Raw genomic sequence first — 20,470 nt, 5'->3', positions numbered from 1 at the left:
AGTGTTAAATTACAAGATGATCCCTGAAAAGCAAAGCATTGTGTATTAAACTACCTCAGAATATCATCTTCAGCTGACGCTGTGCTCAGAAACTGACTGCTGATGAAGATCTAGAGGATGTAGATCTGATATCAAATACCCTGAAAACAAACAAAGAATAAATGAAGAGGGAAATTAAGTCTCAGCCACTTTAACAGAATATAGTGATTCATATTTTAAATGTCTAGGTTTAGTTTAACTGGGCTTTATTGACTGTGTCATTTCAGGGTTCTCCAACTCAAATAAACAGCAGGACCTCACCGCCTTTATAAAGTTAATAACGTGGCGCTGGGTGCAGAGATACCCAGAACTCTGTAGCTGTGTGTTCTGTTTGTAATCATTTCTCTCTGTTTTTGTGTTAGTAGGTGTTGATCTGAAGGTTTGTGTTTTTGTTTTTAATAGTTAAACAGCAGTTTCCTTTATTAGGTTCCTCAGGAGCAGAACTGCCTAAGCCTTTGTCTTGTTGATTGGAGGTCGTGAGTTTGAGCCCCAGCCATGCTGAGACCAAGAAAGCAGAAAGTTTTCAGTGCGTTATTGGAGATATTTCTGCTAATTCATCAAACAGTATTATCAGACGACTGATTTATTGATTGATCTAAAATGTGATTTTCATCCAGACTGTTTGAATACAGTGAGTGAATGAGTGACGGAGGGAGTAAATGAGTGACGGAGGGAGTAAATGAGTGACGGAGGGAGGGAGGGAGTGAGTGAGGGAGGGAGTGAGTGAGGGAGGGAGTGAGTGAGGGAGGGAGTGAGTGAGGGAGGGAGTAAGTGAGGGAGGGAGTAAGTGAGGGAGGGAGGGAGGGAGTAAGGGAGGGAGTAAGTGAGGGAGGGAGTAAGTGAGGGAGGGAGTAAGTGAGGGAGGGAGGGAGGGAGTGAGGGAGGGAGGGAGGGAGTGAGGGAGGGAGTAAGTGAGGGAGGGAGGGAGTAAGTAAATGAGTGTGGGAGTAAGTGTGGGAGTAAGTGTGGGAGGGAGGGAGTAAGTAAGTGAGGGAGGGAGGGAGTGAGGGAGGGAGGGAAGGAGTAAGTGAGGGAGGGAGTAAGTGAGGGAGGGAGGGAGGGAGTAAGTGAGGGAGGGAGTAAGTGAGGGAGGGAGGGAGGGAGGGAGTAAGTGAGGGAGGGAGGGAGGGAGTAAGTGAGGGAGGGAGGGAGTAAGTGAGGGAGGGAGGGAGTAAGTGTGGGAGTGAGGGAGGGAGTAAGTGAGGGAGGGAGGGAGGGAGTAAGTGTGGGAGTGAGGGAGGGAGTAAGTGTGGGAGGGAGTAAGGGAGGGAGTAAGGGAGGGAGGGAGGGAGTAAGTGAGGGAGGGAGGGAGGGAGTAAGTGAGGGAGGGAGGGAGTAAGTGTGGGAGGGAGGGAGGGAGTAAGTGAGGGAGGGAGGGAGTAAGTGAGGGAGGGAGTAAGTGAGGGAGGGAGGGAGTAAGTAAATGAGTGTGGGAGTAAGTGAGGGAGGGAGGGAGGGAGTAAGTGAGGGAGGGAGGGAGGGAGGGAGGGAGGGAGTAAGTGAGGGAGGGAGGGAGGGAGGGAGGGAGGGAGTAAATGAGTGAGGGAGGGAGTAAATGAGGGAGGGAGGGAGTTAGTTTGCACTGTTAAGTGGTGAAAGTTGCTGTATTTACCCGTAAGCGGGTTTTGAAGCGCAGTGTTAATATTCGTGCGTAACCCCTCAGGCAGCATCAGGAGAAAAACCCAAAACACGTCAGAGTAAACAGCGAAGAGTCAACACGCAGATTAAAGTTCAGTCAAAGAGCCGAGTGCATCAACCACTGGAGCCAAACTCTCAGCGTAAAACCAGACGCTCCTCAGACGCCAGACCAGACATGAGCAGACAGGAGAGATGAACCGAGAACATGAGCTTCATGAGCTCCTCCTCCAGATCTGCACTGGCTGTGTCCAAAACCGCCAACCAGCTTTAGCAGCTCATTCACGTAGTGCAGTTCTGTTCGAAAGACTTGAATCACTGTTGACAAAAAAATGTGGGTTTAATTATTACAGACCACCCACCCAACGGTGATGTAGGTGTTTTATTCAGTATTTTAAGAGTTCAGAGATTAAAATGATAAGACACAGCATTAGCCCAGGCCTAGTCCCAGTCTTGGGCCCAGTCCCATTTCACCCGTCGCCCCTATCACTCAGCCCTACCCCTCTGTTTTGCATGTTCTTGTCTAGGTGTAGGGTGTCCTGATTCTTGTTGAGATAGAGGGGTGGGGCCAAGTGTTGGGGCTACATGACCCTCCAAATGGAGGCTTTTCAGAGACTAGAACAGAGAGATATGAGGAACAGAAAAACCGGCGAGACAGAGAACAAGGGACCATAGAAACCCACAAATATGAGAATTTTCTCCATTAAAAAATGACAATAGCGACTGTTTTATCTTCGTTTAATGTCGTTTCAGTGTATTTTGGTCCTTTTCTTCATATCCAGCATAAAAAATTGCTAGTACTGTGCTAAAGTCTCGGGAACTAGTGAACTGACTTTCCCATTCCACCTTAAATAGTCCAGCAGTCCTGACGCCTGAAGCGCCAGAATGTAACTGCTGCTCCGTTTAAGGTGGAATGGGGAAGTTCAAGCAAGAAGCTGGTGAGAGCGAAATGTTTTCGATCAGGATTAGAGCAGCTTTAGAGGATTAGACTGGGGATTTAGATTAGGCCTTTGTGTGTACAACAAATACAGGCGCACCTGCAAACCAACAGAAACACCACTAGGTGGCACTCTATAACTAGAAAACAACAGCAATAGCAGATGCACTGTCAGCAGAACCCTTTGGTCTTGTATACATTATTTAGAAGATCGACTATGTAGAACAGGTTTGTGCAGAACCATTTATTCACTCAGATGGGTTCCTCGTGGTCTTGGTTCTGTTTAAGAAACCTTAACTTAAAGGTCTCATAAAAGCCGTTCTAATTTGTGTTCACTCTTTAAAAATATGGTTCTTCAAGGGTTCTTTAGGATAAGATATTGAACACTCAGAACCATCTTGCATGGTGAAGCGGTTCTTCAGACTGATGGAGAATGTGTCGTATATGGTTCTATAGAGCACCATAAGAACCCTTTCCCCACGTGGAACCATTCTCGAAAGGTTTCTGTGTGGAACCATGTACAGCACATTCTCCATGGACCTGAAGAAGATGTGCAGAGAACCATTTAAGCATGCAAATGGCTTCTTTGAGTGTTCCTCAAGTCTTCCCTAAGGAACCCTTGAAGAACCATCCTTATTTATTAATAATATTAGTTTTTTTTGTTTATAAATAATGTAGAACTTTAATTGTATTAGTTTTTGAATTAATTAATTTTATTAACGTGTGATTGCTGCTCAGAGGTGGATCCCTGTCTGGACGCCGATGTGTGTGATCAGCTGTGTGTCCAGTCTAGCGGCTCTCTTACATGTGGGTGTGAGGAGGGGTACCAGGAGACGTCAGAGAGTGGGCGGTGCCTGTCCACAGGTGAGTCCTGTTTGTATTTGTTTGTTTGTTTGTTGCCTGAAAGAGTAAACCTCTCTAAATAAAACTGTCAGCTTGTTTAGACAAGGTTTTACGTAGTTTGCAGTAGAACGTTTTAAAGGTGCCGTGTGTGAGATTTCAGAGGATTTATTAGCAAAACCGGAATATAGAAAACAAAACCAACAGAATCAATAATGTATAATCACCTGTAACTACGAATCGTTATCTTAGAATGAGCCCTTCATGTCTACATAGGTAGCGGCTCCTCTTCAACAGAGGCCGTCATGTTGTGTCGCCTTGTTTCTGCAGTAGCCCAGAGTGGATAAACCACACTTTGGCTCTAGAGGCGGTCTTTACGCTGAAGCAGCAGCTTGAACTCGAGCGCTGTAGCTCTGACTGGAAGACGTAGAAAGAGGAAGACTGACCGTTCCGTCTTGTGAGAAGTTTGGCTGCCCATATTTTGACAAACAGAAGATCATATTTGTTATTTAGCACAAGAGAAAGTGAGGGAGGGTGAATCCTCACCATCAAACAAGAGAAAACATGAAGAAACAACATGAAACTGGGACAGACCACAGTGGAAAACATGACTCAGTTGGTTTCACCTCACCACTAGATCTACACCCTGACTAGTGAATATGAATACTGTTCTATATTGAATGAACCCTAACCCTATATATATATAATATATTGGACATGTGTTGAGGAGGAATAGTGGATATATTGGGCAAAGAATGTTGGAGATGGAGCTGCCGGGTAGAAGGAGAAGAGGTAGACCTCAGAGAAGGTGTATGGATGTAGTGAAGGTGGACATGGAGATGGTTGGTGTGAAAGTAGAGGAGGCAATGGATAGGGCAAGATGGAGGCAGATGATCCGCTGTGGCGACCCCTAAAGGGAGCAGCCGAAAGAAGAAGATATATTACACACACACACAGTGGTGCTTGAAAGTTTGTGAACCCTTTAGAATGTTTTATATTTCTGCATAAATATGACCTAAAACATCAGATTTTCACACAAGTCCTAAAAGTAGATAAAGAGAACCCAGTTAAACAAATGACACACAAATATTACACTTGGTCATTTGAACCTGTAGGATTAGCAGTTAATTTGAAGGTGAAATTAGAATCAAGTGTTTTCCATCAATGGGATGACAATCAGGTGTGAGTGGGCACCCTGTTTTAAAGAACAGGGGTCTATCAAAGTCTGCTCTTCACAACACGTTTATGGAAGTGTATCATGGCCCAAACAAAGGAGATTTCTGAGGACCTCAGAAAAAGAGTTGTTGATGCTCATCAGGCTGGAAGAGGTTACAAAACCATCTCTGTAGAGTTTGGACTCCACCAATCCAGTCAGACTGACTTTGTACAAATGGAGGAAATTCAAGACCATCGTTTCTCTCCCAGGGAGTGCTCGACCAACAAAGATCACTCCAATAGCAAGGTGTGTGATAGTCGGCAAGGTCACAGAGGACCCCCGGGTAACTTCTGAGCAACTGAAGGCCTCTCTCACATTGGCTGATGTTAATGTTCATGAGTCCACCATCAGGAGAACACTGAACAACAATGGTGTGCATGGCAGGTTTACAGGGAAAAGCCACTGCTCTCCAAAAAGAACAGTGCTGCTCATCTGCAGTTTGCTAAAGATCACGCGGACAAGCCAGAAGCCTATTGAGAGAATGTTTTGTGGACGGATGAGACCAAAATAGAACTTTTTGGTTTAAATGAAAAGCGTTATGTCTGGAGAAAGGAAAACACTGCATTCCCTCATAAGAACCTTATCCCATCTGTGAAACATGGTTTGGGCCCGTTTTGTTTCATCTGGGCCAGGGCGGCTTGCCATCATTGATGGAACAATGAATTCTGAATTATATCAGAGAGTTCTAAAGGACAATGTCAGGACATCTGTCCGTGAACTGAATCTCAAGAGAAGGTGGGTCATGCAGCAAGCAACCCTAAGCACACAAGTCGTTCTACCAAAGAACAGTTAAAGAAGAATAAACTTAATGTTTTGGAATGGCCCAGTCAAAGTCCTGACCAGGAAGGACCTGAAGCGAGCAGTTAATCTGAGGAAACCCACCAACATCCCAGAGTTGAAGCGGTTCTGTATGGAGGAATGGGCTAAAATTCTTCCAAGCCGGTGTGCAGGACTGATCAACAGTTACTGGAAACGTTTTGTTGTTGTTGTGGTTGTTGTTGTTGTGGTTGCTGCTGCTGCTGCTGCTGCTGCTGCAGCTGCACGGGGGGTGGGGGTTTCAGATACTGAAAGCAAAGGTTCACAGACTTTTGCCACTCACAAAAATGTAATATTGGATCAATTTTCTCAATAAACAAATTACAAAATATTTTTGTGTCATTTGTTTAACTGGGTTCTCTTTATCTACTTTTAGGAAAATCTGATGATGTTTTAGGTCTTATTTATGCAGAAATATAGAAAATTCTAAAGGGTTCACAAACTTTCAAGCTCCTGTGTGTGTGTGTGTGTGTGTGTGTGTTTTTTATTATTATTATTATTATTATTATTATTATTATTATTATTATATATTTCCTGTTTTTGTGTGAATACGGTTCTGATTCTGGTGCACTTTTCTCTTGTTTGCTGTGCTGAAACGTGTGCAGGTGATGCTACAGGTCTGGTTTTCTCCAGCAGTGCAGAGATTGGCTGGATGAGCAGCTCCGGCTCAGATCAGAGGAAAATCTCAGACAGTACAGGAGCTGCTGGGCCTTTAGCAGCATCCATAGCAAATGGTGCCATCTACTGGAGCAACCCTGAGCACACAGGAGTCTACAGGTACTGCAGGAGCTCCTCACATCACACGGTCAGACCTGATGATGATGATGATGATGATGATGATGATAATACAACCCCAATTCCAATGAAGTTGGGACGTTGTGTAAAACATAAATAAAAACAGAATACAATGATTTGCAAATCCATTTCAACCGATATTCAACTGAATACACTATAAAGACGAGATATTTAATGTTCAAACAGATCAAATTTATTGGTTTTTGCAAATATTCACTCATTTTGAATTTGATGCCTGCAACAAGAAGTTGGGACAGGGGCAACAAAAGACTGTGAAAGTTGAGGAATGCTCAAAAAACACCTGTTTGGAACATTCCACAGGTGAACAGGTTCCACAGGTGAGCAGGTTCCACAGGTTAACTGGAAACAGGTCAGTGTCATGATTGGGTATGAAGAGAGCGTCCCTGAAAGGCTCAGTCTTTCACAAGCAAGGACGGGCGAGGTTCACCACTTAGTGAACAACTGCGTGAGCAAATAGTCCAACAGTTTAAGAACAACATTCCTCAACGTGCAACTGCAGGAATTTAGGGATTTCATCATCTACAGTCCATAATATCATCAAAAGATCCAGAGAATCTGGAGAAATCTCTGCAAGTAAGCCGCAAGGCAGGAAACCAACACTGAATGCCCATGACCTTTGACCCCTCAGGCGGCACTGCATTAAAAACCACATCATTCTGTAACGGATATTCCCACATGGGCTCAGGAACACTTCGGAAAACCACTGTCAGTGAACTCAATTCGTCGCTCCATCTACAAGTGCAAGTTAAAACTCTGCCATGCAAAGCGAAGCCAGATATCAACACCACCCAGAAACGCCGCCGGCTTCTCTGGGCCGAGCTCATCTGAGATGGACTGACGCAGAGTGGAAAAGTGTCCTGTGGTCTGACGCGTCCACATTTCACACTGTTTTTGGAAATCATGGACGTCGTGTCCTCCGGGCCAAAGAGGAAAAGGACTGTCTGGATTGTTTTCAGCTCAAAGTTCAAAAGCCAGCATCTCTGATGGTGTGGGGGGTGTTAATGCCCATGGTAGGGGTAACTTGAACATCTGTGAAGGCCCCATTAATGCTGAAAGGTACATACAGGTTTTGGAGCAACATCTGCTGCCATCCAAGCAGCGTCTTTTTCAGGGACGTCCAGCTTATTTCAGCAAGACGATGCCAGGCCACATTCTGCACGTGTTACAACAGCGTGGCTTCATAGTAAAAGAGTGCGGGTACTAGACTGGCCTGCCTGCAGTCCAGACCGTCTCCCATTGAAAATGTGTGGCGCATTATGTAGCGCAAAATACGACAACGGAGACCCCGGACTGCTGAGCAGCTGAAGCTGGACATCAAGCAGGAATGGGAAAGAATTCCACCTACAAAGCTTCAACAATCAGTGTCCTCAGTTCCCAAACGCTTATTGAGTGTTAAAGGAAAGGTGATGTAACACAGTGGGAAACACGCCCCTGTCCCAACTTCTTTGGAACGTGTTGCAGACATCAAATTCAAAATGAGTGAATATTTGCAAAAAACAAAGTTTATCCGTTTGAACATTAAATATCTCGTATTTGTAGTGTATTCAATTGAATATGGGTTAAAAAGGATTTGCAAATCATCGTTCAATTCCAACTTCATTGGAATTGGGGTTGTAATAATGTGTTATTATCTCATGGTCACTTTACTAAGCATCACCAATAGACAACAGAGCCCATGAAGCAGAGAATAAAAGTACAGATCAAAGGCAAATAAAGAAGGTTGACGCATAATGCACACTCTTAAACTCAAAGATTTGCATGATCAAAAGGTTCCCTGCATAGTGAAATGGTTCTTCAAGTGGAGAATGTGTTGTTGATGGTTCTATATAGCACCAAAAAGGGTTCTGCTTTTGTTGCAAGCTTGATATTATAACAATAGCAGCATGTTGTGTGGAACCCTCTTCTAAAAACGGAACCATTTCCAAAGAAGGTTCGGTATAGAACTAAATACATGTTCTCCATCAATCTGAAGAACCATTTTACCATACAAAGAACCATTTAAGCATGCATATGGTTCTTTGGGTGGTCATGATCGTTTATGGAGCCAACTAAAGAACCCTTAAAGAGCCATCATTTTTAAGACTGTACAACATATTCATAGCGTATAATATTCATATTGTAATGTATACAATACAAGAAATACAGTGTGAGTAGTTTATATTGTGTATATACAAGTAAATACAGTAGTGGAATTCTGGGAATGAGTGAATTCAAAGCATGTTAAATGTACTCGGATGTAAAAATGTAGGAGTAAGAATCCTGGAGGGACTAAAGCTCTGAGAACCTCGGTGTGGGTGTTTTCAGGTTGTCTCTGGCTGATGGAGATCAGACGCCTGCCGTGCTGTTTGAAGGCACCAGAGGAATTGTGGGATTGGCTGTGGACTGGGTGCATGAGCTTCTGTACTGGACCAGCAATCACACTCGAGCTTTACACGTCTCCTCTCTGAACGGATCAGAACAGCACGGAGCGCTAATCACCGGACTGACCCAACCAGCCGCTGTCGCTGTTCAGCCTCTGCTGCGGTACGTCACACTGATGATGACCACTAAGGCCCAGTCCCATTTCACCCCTCGTCCCTATCTCTTAGGCTTAGCCTTCTGCTTTGCATGTTCACGTCTAGGTGTAGGGTGTCCTGATTCTTAATGAGACAGAGGGGTAGGCCGAAGTGTTGGGGCTGCATGACCCTCCAAACGGAGGTTTTTGAGACTCCAGAGTTTAATGACCAAAGAAACTCACAAATATGAGAATATATTCTGTTAAAAAACTACAGTAACAACTGTATGATCTTAGTTTAATGTCGTTTCAGGGTATTTTGTTCGTTTTCTTTATAACAAGCCTAGAAAAATCACTAACAGTATGGTAATGTCTCGGTAGCTAGCTAACTTTCCCACTCCACCTTAAATAGTCCAGCAGTTCTGACGCCTGAAGGGCCTGAATGTAACTACTGCACCATTTAAGGTGGAACGGGGAATCTGGTGAATATCTGACTTCAGCTTCATATCACTGAAGAATTGGGGGGTTGATAATAAATAATTGCCCCCGTCTTTGAAGACGTATGATCCCTAAATGTAACTAAAGCCCAGCAATGAGGAGCTGAACTTTACCCTCCTCTGCTGTCCCTGCAGACGGGCAGGGTCGCCTACAGAGCGGTGCTGGTAGCTGTTAATGAAGTGGTGCTCTTTTATTAGAGGGCCTCATTTCAGAGAGAAGATCTCAACCACTGCCCTGTAGCTGAGTAGTAAGAGGGAACCCTCGAAACAAGGGGTAGGGGTAAAAAGAAGAAATGGGATTGGGCCTAATTTACACTTTAAAACTGATCAGTTCCCACAATTTCCTTCTAACCCCAATTTCTTACCCTTAATTGATCAGCCAAGACATTTAGTTGGTTAATTGATTAAGCAAGATTCTTTAACTTGCATTTACATTTGTGGCATTTATCTAGATCGGGAGTCACAACCCAAATGTTAAGAAGAGCCATTTTGTCCTCTCAACAAAAATCAACCACCTTGGCAGCTACAACATCTTAAAGTAATATTTCACCTTCGTCTTGGCTGTAAATATATCTCAGTATGTGCCGATGTGCTAGTCTGCACTAAAAATATAAAATAAATGAAAACCACAGACTTGCTTCGCTTTGCTTTAGCTCAGCTATAGCCACTTTTCTCACATCTCCAGCAGGAAACTTGTAAATGTAGAACAGTTGTGTGTAAAATGTCTCTCAACGTTCGACTTTCTGAGGCTGAAATCGCTTCTTATTCACCAGCTTCTTGTTCAAATTTTCCCGTTCCACCTTAAATAGTGCCTAAGGTGTCAATGTAACTGCAGCACTATTTAAGGTGGGATGGGAAAATTTTAACAAGAAGCTGGTGAATTAGAAGCGACTTCAGGCTCACGACTTTTTAGTGTTTGTCAGTTTCTTGTTGCAGAATAAACATATCAGGAAACCAGCTGGAGTGATTATAAACACAAGTCCATTCATCTCAAAATTATCGACATTTTAAAATCTTTCTCTTCTTTGCTCTTTTGTTAGCTACTAGCTAGGCGAGATTGTTGTCTGTGTTGCTATGTGACCAGCAGTCTGCGCTGATCTTCAGGATTAAAGGTTGAATTAGGAGTGTTTAAGACCATGTATCCTCAGAACCGTGTGCTAGAAGGCACAGCAAAGCTTTATCTAACAGTAAAGGAGGATTATTTGATTTTTACCTAGTAGTCTAGTAGAGTGTAGTCAAAGATATTGCCAACTGCTAATCTGTGTATCTGTGGGAATCTGTGTCCATTCATCCAGAAGATTTGTGAGGTCAGACACTGATGTTGGATGAGAGGGTCTGGCTCACAGTCTCCATTCTAGTTCATCCCAACGGTGTGGTTGAGGTCAGGGCTCTGTGAGGGCTACTGGAGTTCCTCCACACCAATCTGTTCACTCCATGTCTTTATGGAGCTGCTTTGTGCTCAGGGGCTCACACATGCTGGAACAGGAAAGGCTGTTCCCCAAACTGCTGACACAAAGCTGGAAGCAGATAACTGTGTACAGTGCCTTTGTGCTGTAGCATCATCATCACCCTCCACTGGAAATGAGAGCCCAAACCCTGAAAAACAGCCCAGCCCATCATCCCTCCTCCACCAAACTTTACTGCTGGCTCTGCATTTCAGTAGGTAATGTTCTCCTGACATCCACCAAACCCAGATTCATCATCAGATTGACAGATAGAGAAGCTAATTAATCTCTCCAGAGAACACGTTTCCACTGCTCCAGAGTCCAGTGGCAGCTCTATGCACCCCTCCAGCCAACACTTGGCATTGCGCATAGTGATCTTTGGCTTGTGTGCAGCTGCTCAGCCATAGAGACCCATTTCATGAAGGTTCTGATGCTAAGTTCTTGTGCTTGAGCAAACACATTATTGGTCATTTTATGTGCGTCGGCATTGGCAGCCCCACTCAGTTTGTATGGTCTACCACTGTTGTTACTCCTAGATGCTTCTACTTCACAATAACAGCACTTACATTTAAGGCAAATCAAGCAGAGCAGAAGTACTGCCAGTGTTTGTCTATGGAGATTGCATTAATATGGGCATGATTTCATATTACTGTTAGCAATGGGCGTGGCTGAAACACTTGAACTCAGTAATTAGGAGGGATGTCCACATACTTTTGGCCATGATATAGATAGATAGATACACACAGGGAAAACAAAGGGGTATATGTAGAGTCTTGCTTTGATTTAAATGAAGACAGAGAGGAACATAGTGAATAGACTGGGGAGGGTATTGCATAATTTGGGAGCTACTACACTAAATGTTCGAACACCCATAGAAGTGTAAACTGAAACTTTGCTTGTGTGTAAAAAGTGATTTCAGAGCCACTCGGTTCTCCCTGATGGAAACTGTTTACCTTCAGTGTTTTGTGCTTCTGATCATTTTAATAGACGTCAGCGTCACTAATTAATGACGTTCTATTAAAAGACTGGTTTACCAAGAGAGACGCTGGAGGACTTTCACCTGAAATGAGTTCATGAAGCCAGTCTGGTTATAAAAATGATAACAGGACATCAGAGCCAGAATTACTCTTTTAGTACTTTTACTTTATACTTAAGTACATTTGAAGGTAAATACTTTAGTACTTTTACTCAAGTGGAGGTCTAAAGGGAGGAGCTTCTACTTTTACTGGAGGAATATTTTACCTTGGGGGTCTCGACTTTAACTCCAGTACATGGTTTGTCTTCGTCCACCACTGATTGTAAGTTTTTATCATTAATAATTGTAATAGCAGCGCAGTAGTCGAATCGAACCTGTGCTAGTGTGTGTTAATCTCTTCTGCTAAGCTAAGTTAGCTAGGAGAGAGGGGCTAACTTAGGTTAGCATTAGCTTAGCTGTGAGGTAAAGCTTTTTTGAGTCAGACTTGAATCTGTTCTGTGGTGAGCGGCACTGGTAGCTTGCCAGCTAAGCTATTGTTAACCAACTGCTCTCGTCTGGTTAGCAGTTCTATTTAATTTTTAGAACTTGGTCTTAGATTTAATCTTTCATGATTATTGAACGGCGGCTTTAAAATCGTGCACTGCTGTCGTTTATTTGAACAAACTGAACTTTTGTGATTGTTTTTGGGTTGAAATAACTCGGCAGGCGGCTGTGACCCAATGCATGATTTGTGTACTTCGTCTAACAGTGGTAATTCAGAACGGATGCAAGTCTGTCCTAATTTTGTGACAACTATGTTCACTGTCTTCACTTCGACTTCAACAACTCGGCAGGCGGCTGTGACACAATACTGGGGTAAACATAGCTGTTCGCTGACTGGTTCTACGTTGTTGCATCGTCCCACCGAATGGTCCTGTGACCCTGAGTAAGGTTAGCTAACCGTGCTCGGTTTTAAGCGTTCAGGAATACAGTCAGATAAAGCAGGTGGTGGTGTAGTCTGAGCAGGACTGACGCTGACATAGATCTGAATGTCCTCTGCGTAACAAATGAAAACTTTAAACCATGATGGGGTATTATATGGCCAAGTGGCAGCATGTAAATGGTAAAGAGTAGGACCTAAAACTGAGCCCTGTGGAACACCCTCAGTGGGATTATTCTGTTATTAGCATTATTATTCTGAATGTCTCTGTATTTCTGTTTAACACTAACACATGAGGAAAGCCAGGAAAGGGCGGCTTCAGTACTGGTGTAGTAAAATGTATTCAGTACTATGCTGCGCATACGAGAGAGCCATAGTTCATTATATATGGTATCAATAGCGGACCAAAGATCTAAAAGTGTCAGCATGCTAAAAACTCCTGAATCAGCTATACATAGATCATATACACTTTAAGCTCCACCTGGTGTTTGTTGATGCCCTTCAACAGTTTCCGACCACAGGGCTGCTCTGAACACGTGGGTGGTGCAACAAGCTCAAACCAGTAGTGACAATGGGGGTGTGTAAACCTCAGGAACTTGTCGGTGTTGTTTTTAGAAATGTGACTTCACTGTTTGACACTTCTTCTTCTTTTCAGCTGCTTTAATACATACACACACACACACACACACACACACACACACACACACACACACACGCACATTTTATATATATATATATATATATATATATATATATATATATATATATATATATATATATATATATATATATATATATATATATATAAATTTAATTCAAGTATTTATTTGTATATTCTGTATCAATGTTCATTTCATATATTAATGTTCATTCAAAATATATCCAAGTTTGTTGTATTTAGTCATGTGAAGAAGTTTAGACTTTTTCAACATAGCTGAAGTTACAGATGTCAAGTTTTATTTCTCCATTCTTAATAGATAAAGGTCATTTAGTGTAAGAAGTGGCTCTTAGAGCCTCTTAGTGGCTCTTAACATTTTGTCACATTTTTCTGTAATGGAAAAAAACAGTAATGTGGTTTTCTTGTATGAAGAAAAAAAAAAACCACTATGACCTACATGGGGTGCAGTGGTAGGAAGCCTTTGCTGTCTACAAAGAATATCAGAACAAGACTAAAGTTAGCTAATGAACATCTAGTTTCATTGTAAAGATCTAAATTACTACTGTTTAACTGGATTAATTGCGAAACAATATTGTTTAATATATATTTAATGTTGAGTAAAAATCATTGAATTCACAGTTTTTAAGAGTATTATTCAAAATGTGGCTATACTGGCTCTTTTTTCTATGTTCCGACTGATAAAATACCGTTGTGTATTGTGTATTGTGGAAATGTCTTGAAGTATCACAATATTCTTTTTTTTGCCATATGGCCCATCTCTACTTCCAGCAGGATAATGATCTCAAACATACAAGTAAATCCATCATGGAATGGCCCAAAGGGCCAGAGGGGTGTGGAATGACCTAATCAAAGCCCAGATCATCACCTCAAACATTGCTCAGTTAAAGTAAATTCCTCATGGAATTCCTCATGGAGTGTTTGTCAGACACCTGTACAGTTTTTTAGGAAGATGTTAAATAAAGATGTTTCTGCCAAAGGGGGAAGTACCACTTACTAAAGCTAGATTTCAGTTAATTTATTTAAAATAAATGATCATTGTCTTATTTTAATTTTTTTCTAATTGTTATATAAAGTTTATCTATACATGCTGTTTAACTGATGATCAAATACTGATATATTCACATATAAAAAAAAAAAGGTCTAGCATTGTCCTGCATTAGGAGGAACCCAGGGCCAACCGCACCAGCATATGGTCTCACAAGGGGTCTGAGGATCTCATCTCGGTACCTAATGGCAGTCAGGCTACCTCTGGCGAGCACATGGAGGGCTGTGCGGCCCTCCAAAGAAATGCCACCCCACACCATTACTGACCCACTGCCAAACCGGTCATGCTGAAGGATGTTGCAGGCAGCAGATCGCTCTCCACGGCGTCTCCAGACTCTGTCACGTCTGTCACATGTGCTCAGTGTGAACCTACTTTCATCTGTGAAGATCACAGGGCGCCAGTGGCGAATTTGCCAATCCTGGTGTTCTCTGGCAAATGCCAAGCGTCCTGCACGGTGTTGGGCTGTGAGCACAACCAAACATGTTTTATCTGATTTACATTACTTGTTTTATTTTATTTGTTTAATGTAAAGTTTGGCTTTATTTTGATTGCTGTGTGCTGTGTTGAAATGAACTTAATGAGCTTTATTACTTGGCTCTAGTAGGGAAATGTAACTCTGCTGTATTTCTCTCTCTCTAGGCTGCTTTTCTGGGCAGATGGTGGGGTTTCACCCAGGATTGAGTGCTCCAGTCTTGATGGAATGGACAGAAAAGCCCTGGTTACCTCAATAATCCGCAACCCGGTCTCCATCTCTTTAGGTCAGAACTTGCGCTTTCAGTCTGTGAGTCAGCATTGGCACATTATTTAGAGATACAGTACCAGAGACAAGCGCATACCTAACTTAATGTACAAACCTAGTTCCAAAAAAGTTGGGACGCTGTGTAAAAATGCAAATACATGTAAGTAAAAACCAAATAGAATAGCTTTCCATTTTGCCTCAGTCCATGTTTAAATGAGCCCAGAGAAGGCAGCAGTGTTTCTGGATCGTGTTGACATTTGGCCTCTTTTTCACATGATAGAGTTTTGAATGAATTTGTTGATTTCATGGCGAACTGTGTTCACAAAATATGATTTCTGGAGTTGTTTCTGAGCTCATGCAGTGATTTCCAGTACAGAATCATGCCTGTTTTTCACAATCATATTGGATCACAAGCATCCAATACTGACCATCAGCCTTGTCCCTTGTGTGCAGGGATTTCTCCAGATTCTCAATCTTTTGATGATATTTACTGTTGAGGATCATTTTTCTGAAATTGTTCCACAAATAGAAAAATAGAAAAACTGCAGAGGAAAATCTGAGTCCAGCCTTTTCATTGATCATGTATTTTATATAGAGATTGGTGGGTGACAGTTTGTCCTGCATTGTTTAGCTGAATTTTTGGAAGATGAATTATTTGATGGACTGATTTGATTGATTGCATTATTTTTCTCCCTGTAATCAGATATCCCGCGTGGGCTGCTGTACTGGGCGGACTCAGGGCTCCACACCATATCGCGGATCAGATACGACGGGCAGCATCGTAAGATGGTGGTGGAATCAAACGGTTATCTGGATGAGCCGTTTGGACTGGCGGTATTCGAGGTATGTGCTGCTGCTCCTCTGCAGAACCACAACAAATGATAAAGTATAACTTAACTTTTTTAATCCCACAAACAGGGAAATTCCACCTCCGCATTTAACCCATCCCTGAAGTGAAACACCACATACACACTAGTGAATACACACACACTAGGGGGCAGTGAGCACACTTGCCCGGAGCGGTGGGCAGCCCTATCCACGGCGCCCAGGGGAGCAATTGGGGGTTAGGTGTCTTGCTCAAGGACACCTCAGTCATGTGCTGATGGCTCTGGGGATTGAACTGGCAACCTTCCAGTCACAGGGCCAGTTCCCTAACCTCCAGCCCACGACTGCCCCCAAATTATTTCTATACTTTCAGTCACATGATTTTTCTGTTGTGACTGTCATGTTTGGAACTTTCTGGCATCGCTGCACTAGATTACCTTTCTGTAGAAGAGAGAATATCCTTGACATAGAATTTTGATAGGCTCAGCCTATACATGACAAGTATGACAGACGTGACCATGTAGGGATAAACAGGAATAGACAGAAGAATTTTATAAATACAGTCATAGTCAAGACACACACAATACAGAATATAATGACATACAACACTAAACACATTACAGAGCAGTACATTTCTACGTTACCCACTTAGAACATATTCTAAAATGTTCTCACAGTGTAATCAATCTATTGTTTCCTCTCACAGAGAAATGTGGCCAGTATTTCCCCTTTTCTATACATCCAACAGATGCATCTCTTTCCCTTCAGTTCACGCACAGGCAAATGGGGATATAAAGTGTTTCCATGCTCATAAGGAACATCTCCACTGATGTAGTTTAGTCATTAAGCACTTAAAGTAATTTGAGTTAAGAGTAAATAACAATAGCCACTATTTTTATAGCTGTGAACTATAAAATTATAATTAGTATTGCCAAATAGTGTACTGCCCGCCAACAATCCGGGAGCTATCAGCATTTGGATTATAACTCTATTTGGCTTCAGACATCTACGGCTACGTTTACTCAGCAGGTAAGTGTCCCAAATGTGATTTTCTCACCAAACCCGATTTTTTTTTTTGGCTGTTCAGATTATCTTTTAATTGTGATCTGTATGCGACATCAGTCTGAACAGATCATCTCCTAAACCGACCCGCATGCGCAAAAGAACAGAGCTTCACAAGGCGGAGGTAAACGGTCATGACGCTCAGCGAACGCCTGTCACTCCCGGAGTTTCTGTTTAGTCTTCACCAGCATCACAGGAGCGAAGTTCCAGTGGTTGACAGCTGGACTCATCGCCCGCAGTGTGTTCGAGTTCACCGTAAAAGGGGCAAAATGTTCTGCTATTTCAAAGAGTTCATGATGCCCTGCACCCTAACAAAGGTCCCGGGAAACAGGCCCACAGCATCACCAATCCTCCCCCATACTTCACAGTGGGCATGAGGTGCTTTTCCGCTTATTCATCTTTTGTGTTACGCCAGACCCACTTAGTCTCATCTCACCAAAGCACACGGCCCCAGTTGAAGTCCCAGTACCGCTTAGTGAACTCCAGACGTTTACGTTTATGCCTAGAAAAGGCTTTTTCAGAGAAGGAAAATCCAGTCAGGTTGACATGTACAAACTTTAGTTGACCACAATCTTCAAGAGATTTGGACCCATTCAGGCATAAAAATAAAGCTGTAAGACCTTGCCCCATGGGCTGATTGATTGACAACTAATGCCAACCATGACAACATAGGACAACCATAAAACTTGCACAGTTCCCAGTACAGTGCAGAGGTCAGCACTACTTTGGGCTTTTAAACACAACTTTAGTTGTATCTGAACTCAACCTGAGCTTTCCAGATTAGTCCCAGCCACTGTATCAGGCAAGGTTGTTCTAGACTTATTTTAAACCATCACCGTTTTCCTTATGTTTATACTTCTACAGGCCTGTTTTGCCTTGGAGGCAGCATGCTTTAAGACATACTCTGTGAGTTTGCTCTCTACTTGTTTGCCAGACTGACATATTTGGCTTCTCATCTAGGGACCATATTTTATCTTTTATTTTTGATAGTATTTGTCCAACCTAGATGCGTTTATATGTTTACATAACTGTTCATCCACTCTGACAATGAAAACATTATCAGACCAATCAGGTGCCACCCTACCACCACTCTGTGCAATAGACTTTCCTCCTGCCATGGACTTACGGCAACACTACCATGGTCTTCCCCTCCATTCCATCAACGAAACGAGGATGATCTAGTGGTTTTAGGGTTTACTTTGAAATGGGCGCTCACCTACAGCATAAAGATCAGATGTCCAATCCGGGTCACGGCACCACTTGAAGAGTCCTAACTTGGACTAGCAGTATGTCTGGAGAAATTAAATTTATTTGTTTGTGCGCAGGTACCAGACGCCTAGCCAGCCCGTAAAACACTGGGCTGATGCAGTTTTATAGCAGGACTGATGCCAATATTGGGCTCAGCCTATACAGCCTCAGTCAGGAATTCACAGTGGTGGACAGTAAATGTAATTCGTTTCTGTACTTTAGTATTTTTGGTGTATCTGTACTGAAGTTTCTCCGTTCTGGGCGACTTTCTCCTTTCACTCCACTACATTTCAGAGTCTAATATCCGACTTTTTCCTCCTACATTTTGAGAAATCTGTCGTTCCTTTTGGTTTCTGTGTGTATAAAAACGTAACATGTCAAAACGAAAGAAGCGCAAAGCCAGAGCACCAATCAGGGCCCAGCGGTCACTTTGTTTAGAGCTGGTTTTGACCTGTTGGTCATACCGACCCAGTGCAGCACGCGGTTCAACGTCAGCGCAGCAGCGTAAAACTTTGGGAGAGTCTGTTCAACATAAATGATGAACTAACCTAACTTTGTGTAAATAGAGCTCAATATAGAAATATGTCCACATATGCAGTCGAGACTGACGCGGCTTTTTTCTGAATTTCTACAAACACCATTTCATTTTATAGTAAATGAGTTTGGGCTGGTTTATGTTTATGAACAGACGCCTACAGATCAACATAGTAAAGGAGCTCATCTGTGATCCTGAGTTTAAAGCCAGTTTTTATTCAACTTAAACTTGGAACTAAGTTGTAAATAAATCTGAAACTGAAACTTTGCTTGTGTGTAAAAAGTGATTTCAGAGCCACTCGGTTCTCCCTGATGGAAACTGTTTACCTTCAGTGTTTTGTGCTTCTGATCATTTTAATAGACGTCAGCGTCACTAATTAATGACCTTCTATTAAAAGACTGGTTTACCAAGAGAGACGCTGGAGGACTTTCACCTGAAATGAGTTCATGAAGCCAGTCTGGTTATAAAAATGATAACAGGACATCAGAGCCAGAATTACTCTTTTAGTACTTTTACTTTATACTTAAGTACATTTGAAGGGAAATACATTAGTACTTTTACTCAAGTGGAGGTCTAAAGGGAGGAACTTCTACTTTCACTGGAGGAATATTTTACCTTGGGGGTCTCGACTTTAACTCCAGTACATGGTTTGTCTTCGTCCACCACTGATTGTAAGTTTTTATCATTAATAATTGTAATAGCAGCGCAGTAGTCGAATCGAACCTGTGCTAGTGTGTGTTAATCTCTTCTGCTAAGCTAAGTTAGCTAGGAGAGAGGAGCTAACTTAGGTTAGCATTAGCTTAGCTGTGAGGTAAAGCTTTTTTGAGTCAGACTTGAATCTGTTCTGTGGTGAGCGGCACTGGTAGCTTGCCAGCTAAGCTATTGTTAACCAACTGCTCTCGTCTGGTTAGCAGTTCTATTTAATTTTTAGAACTTGGTCTTAGATTTAATCTTTCATGATTATTGAACGGCGGCTTTAAAATCGTGCACTGCTGTCGTTTATTTGAACAAACTGAACTTTTGTGATTGTTTTTGGGTTGAAATAACTCGGCAGGCGGCTGTGACCCAATGCATGATTTGTGTACTTCGTCTAACAGTGGTAATTCAGAACGGATGCAAGTCTGTCCTAATTTTGTGACAACTATGTTCACTGTCTTCACTTCGACTTCAACAACAAGCTGCTCAGTGGGAACTGCCACTCTATTTCCTTCTTTTATTTCTTCCCTTTTTATGTATTTTTCTGAGACATTGCATGGTAATAAACCCAAAGTGTACAAGTTCGTTTTCAACCACAGTCCTTTTGTTGAAATTATAGGATAAACCTTGAAAAGTTCAAATTAAAAAAAGATGTTTCGTACAGATAAACATGTAATAAAATAAATGTATTTGGGGTAAAATGTCCAATATTCCTGTCATTTATAGCTATTTGTGTTTAAATTCTGTTACTCGTTTGCCTTTATTTCAGTTCTAACAGGATTCTTGCCACATCTCGCGCTCTGTTTTTCGTTGCATGTATTGTTCAGTAGTGAGGAACTGGCCGTTGTATACAATGTTACCACATCCTTGTTGAGGAAGCCTCAAACTTTTTCTCTTATTATTTTGGCTGCCTGGAAAAATGGTTAGTGAGTGTTTTTCACATCTAGTGAAATATAGAACTGTCAAACTCACCATGCCTGCAGGAAACTTGTTGAAACTGTTATTTTGTAG

The 20,470-nt window shown here is 42.3% G+C and overlaps 1 protein-coding gene across 1 annotated transcript in view; it reads left to right on the top strand.

Moving 5' to 3' along the window:
• The window catches only part of LOC108410948 (very low-density lipoprotein receptor-like), a 44,092-nt gene that overhangs the window by 8,245 nt on the left and 15,377 nt on the right, over nucleotides 1-20,470 (top strand). Inside the window, exons 4-8 of the mRNA XM_017682286.2 lie at nucleotides 3,350-3,475; nucleotides 6,089-6,260; nucleotides 8,604-8,822; nucleotides 14,994-15,112; nucleotides 15,797-15,936. Of these exons, the coding sequence (XP_017537775.1) occupies nucleotides 3,350-3,475; nucleotides 6,089-6,260; nucleotides 8,604-8,822; nucleotides 14,994-15,112; nucleotides 15,797-15,936 (776 nt within the window). The remainder of the gene's footprint in view (nucleotides 1-3,349; nucleotides 3,476-6,088; nucleotides 6,261-8,603; nucleotides 8,823-14,993; nucleotides 15,113-15,796; nucleotides 15,937-20,470) is intronic.

The sequence above is a fragment of the Pygocentrus nattereri genome, chromosome 28 (assembly GCF_015220715.1).
Source record: "Pygocentrus nattereri isolate fPygNat1 chromosome 28, fPygNat1.pri, whole genome shotgun sequence".
NCBI lineage: Eukaryota > Metazoa > Chordata > Actinopteri > Characiformes > Serrasalmidae > Pygocentrus > Pygocentrus nattereri.
This window is presented reverse-complemented; position numbering and strand designations above follow the sequence as displayed.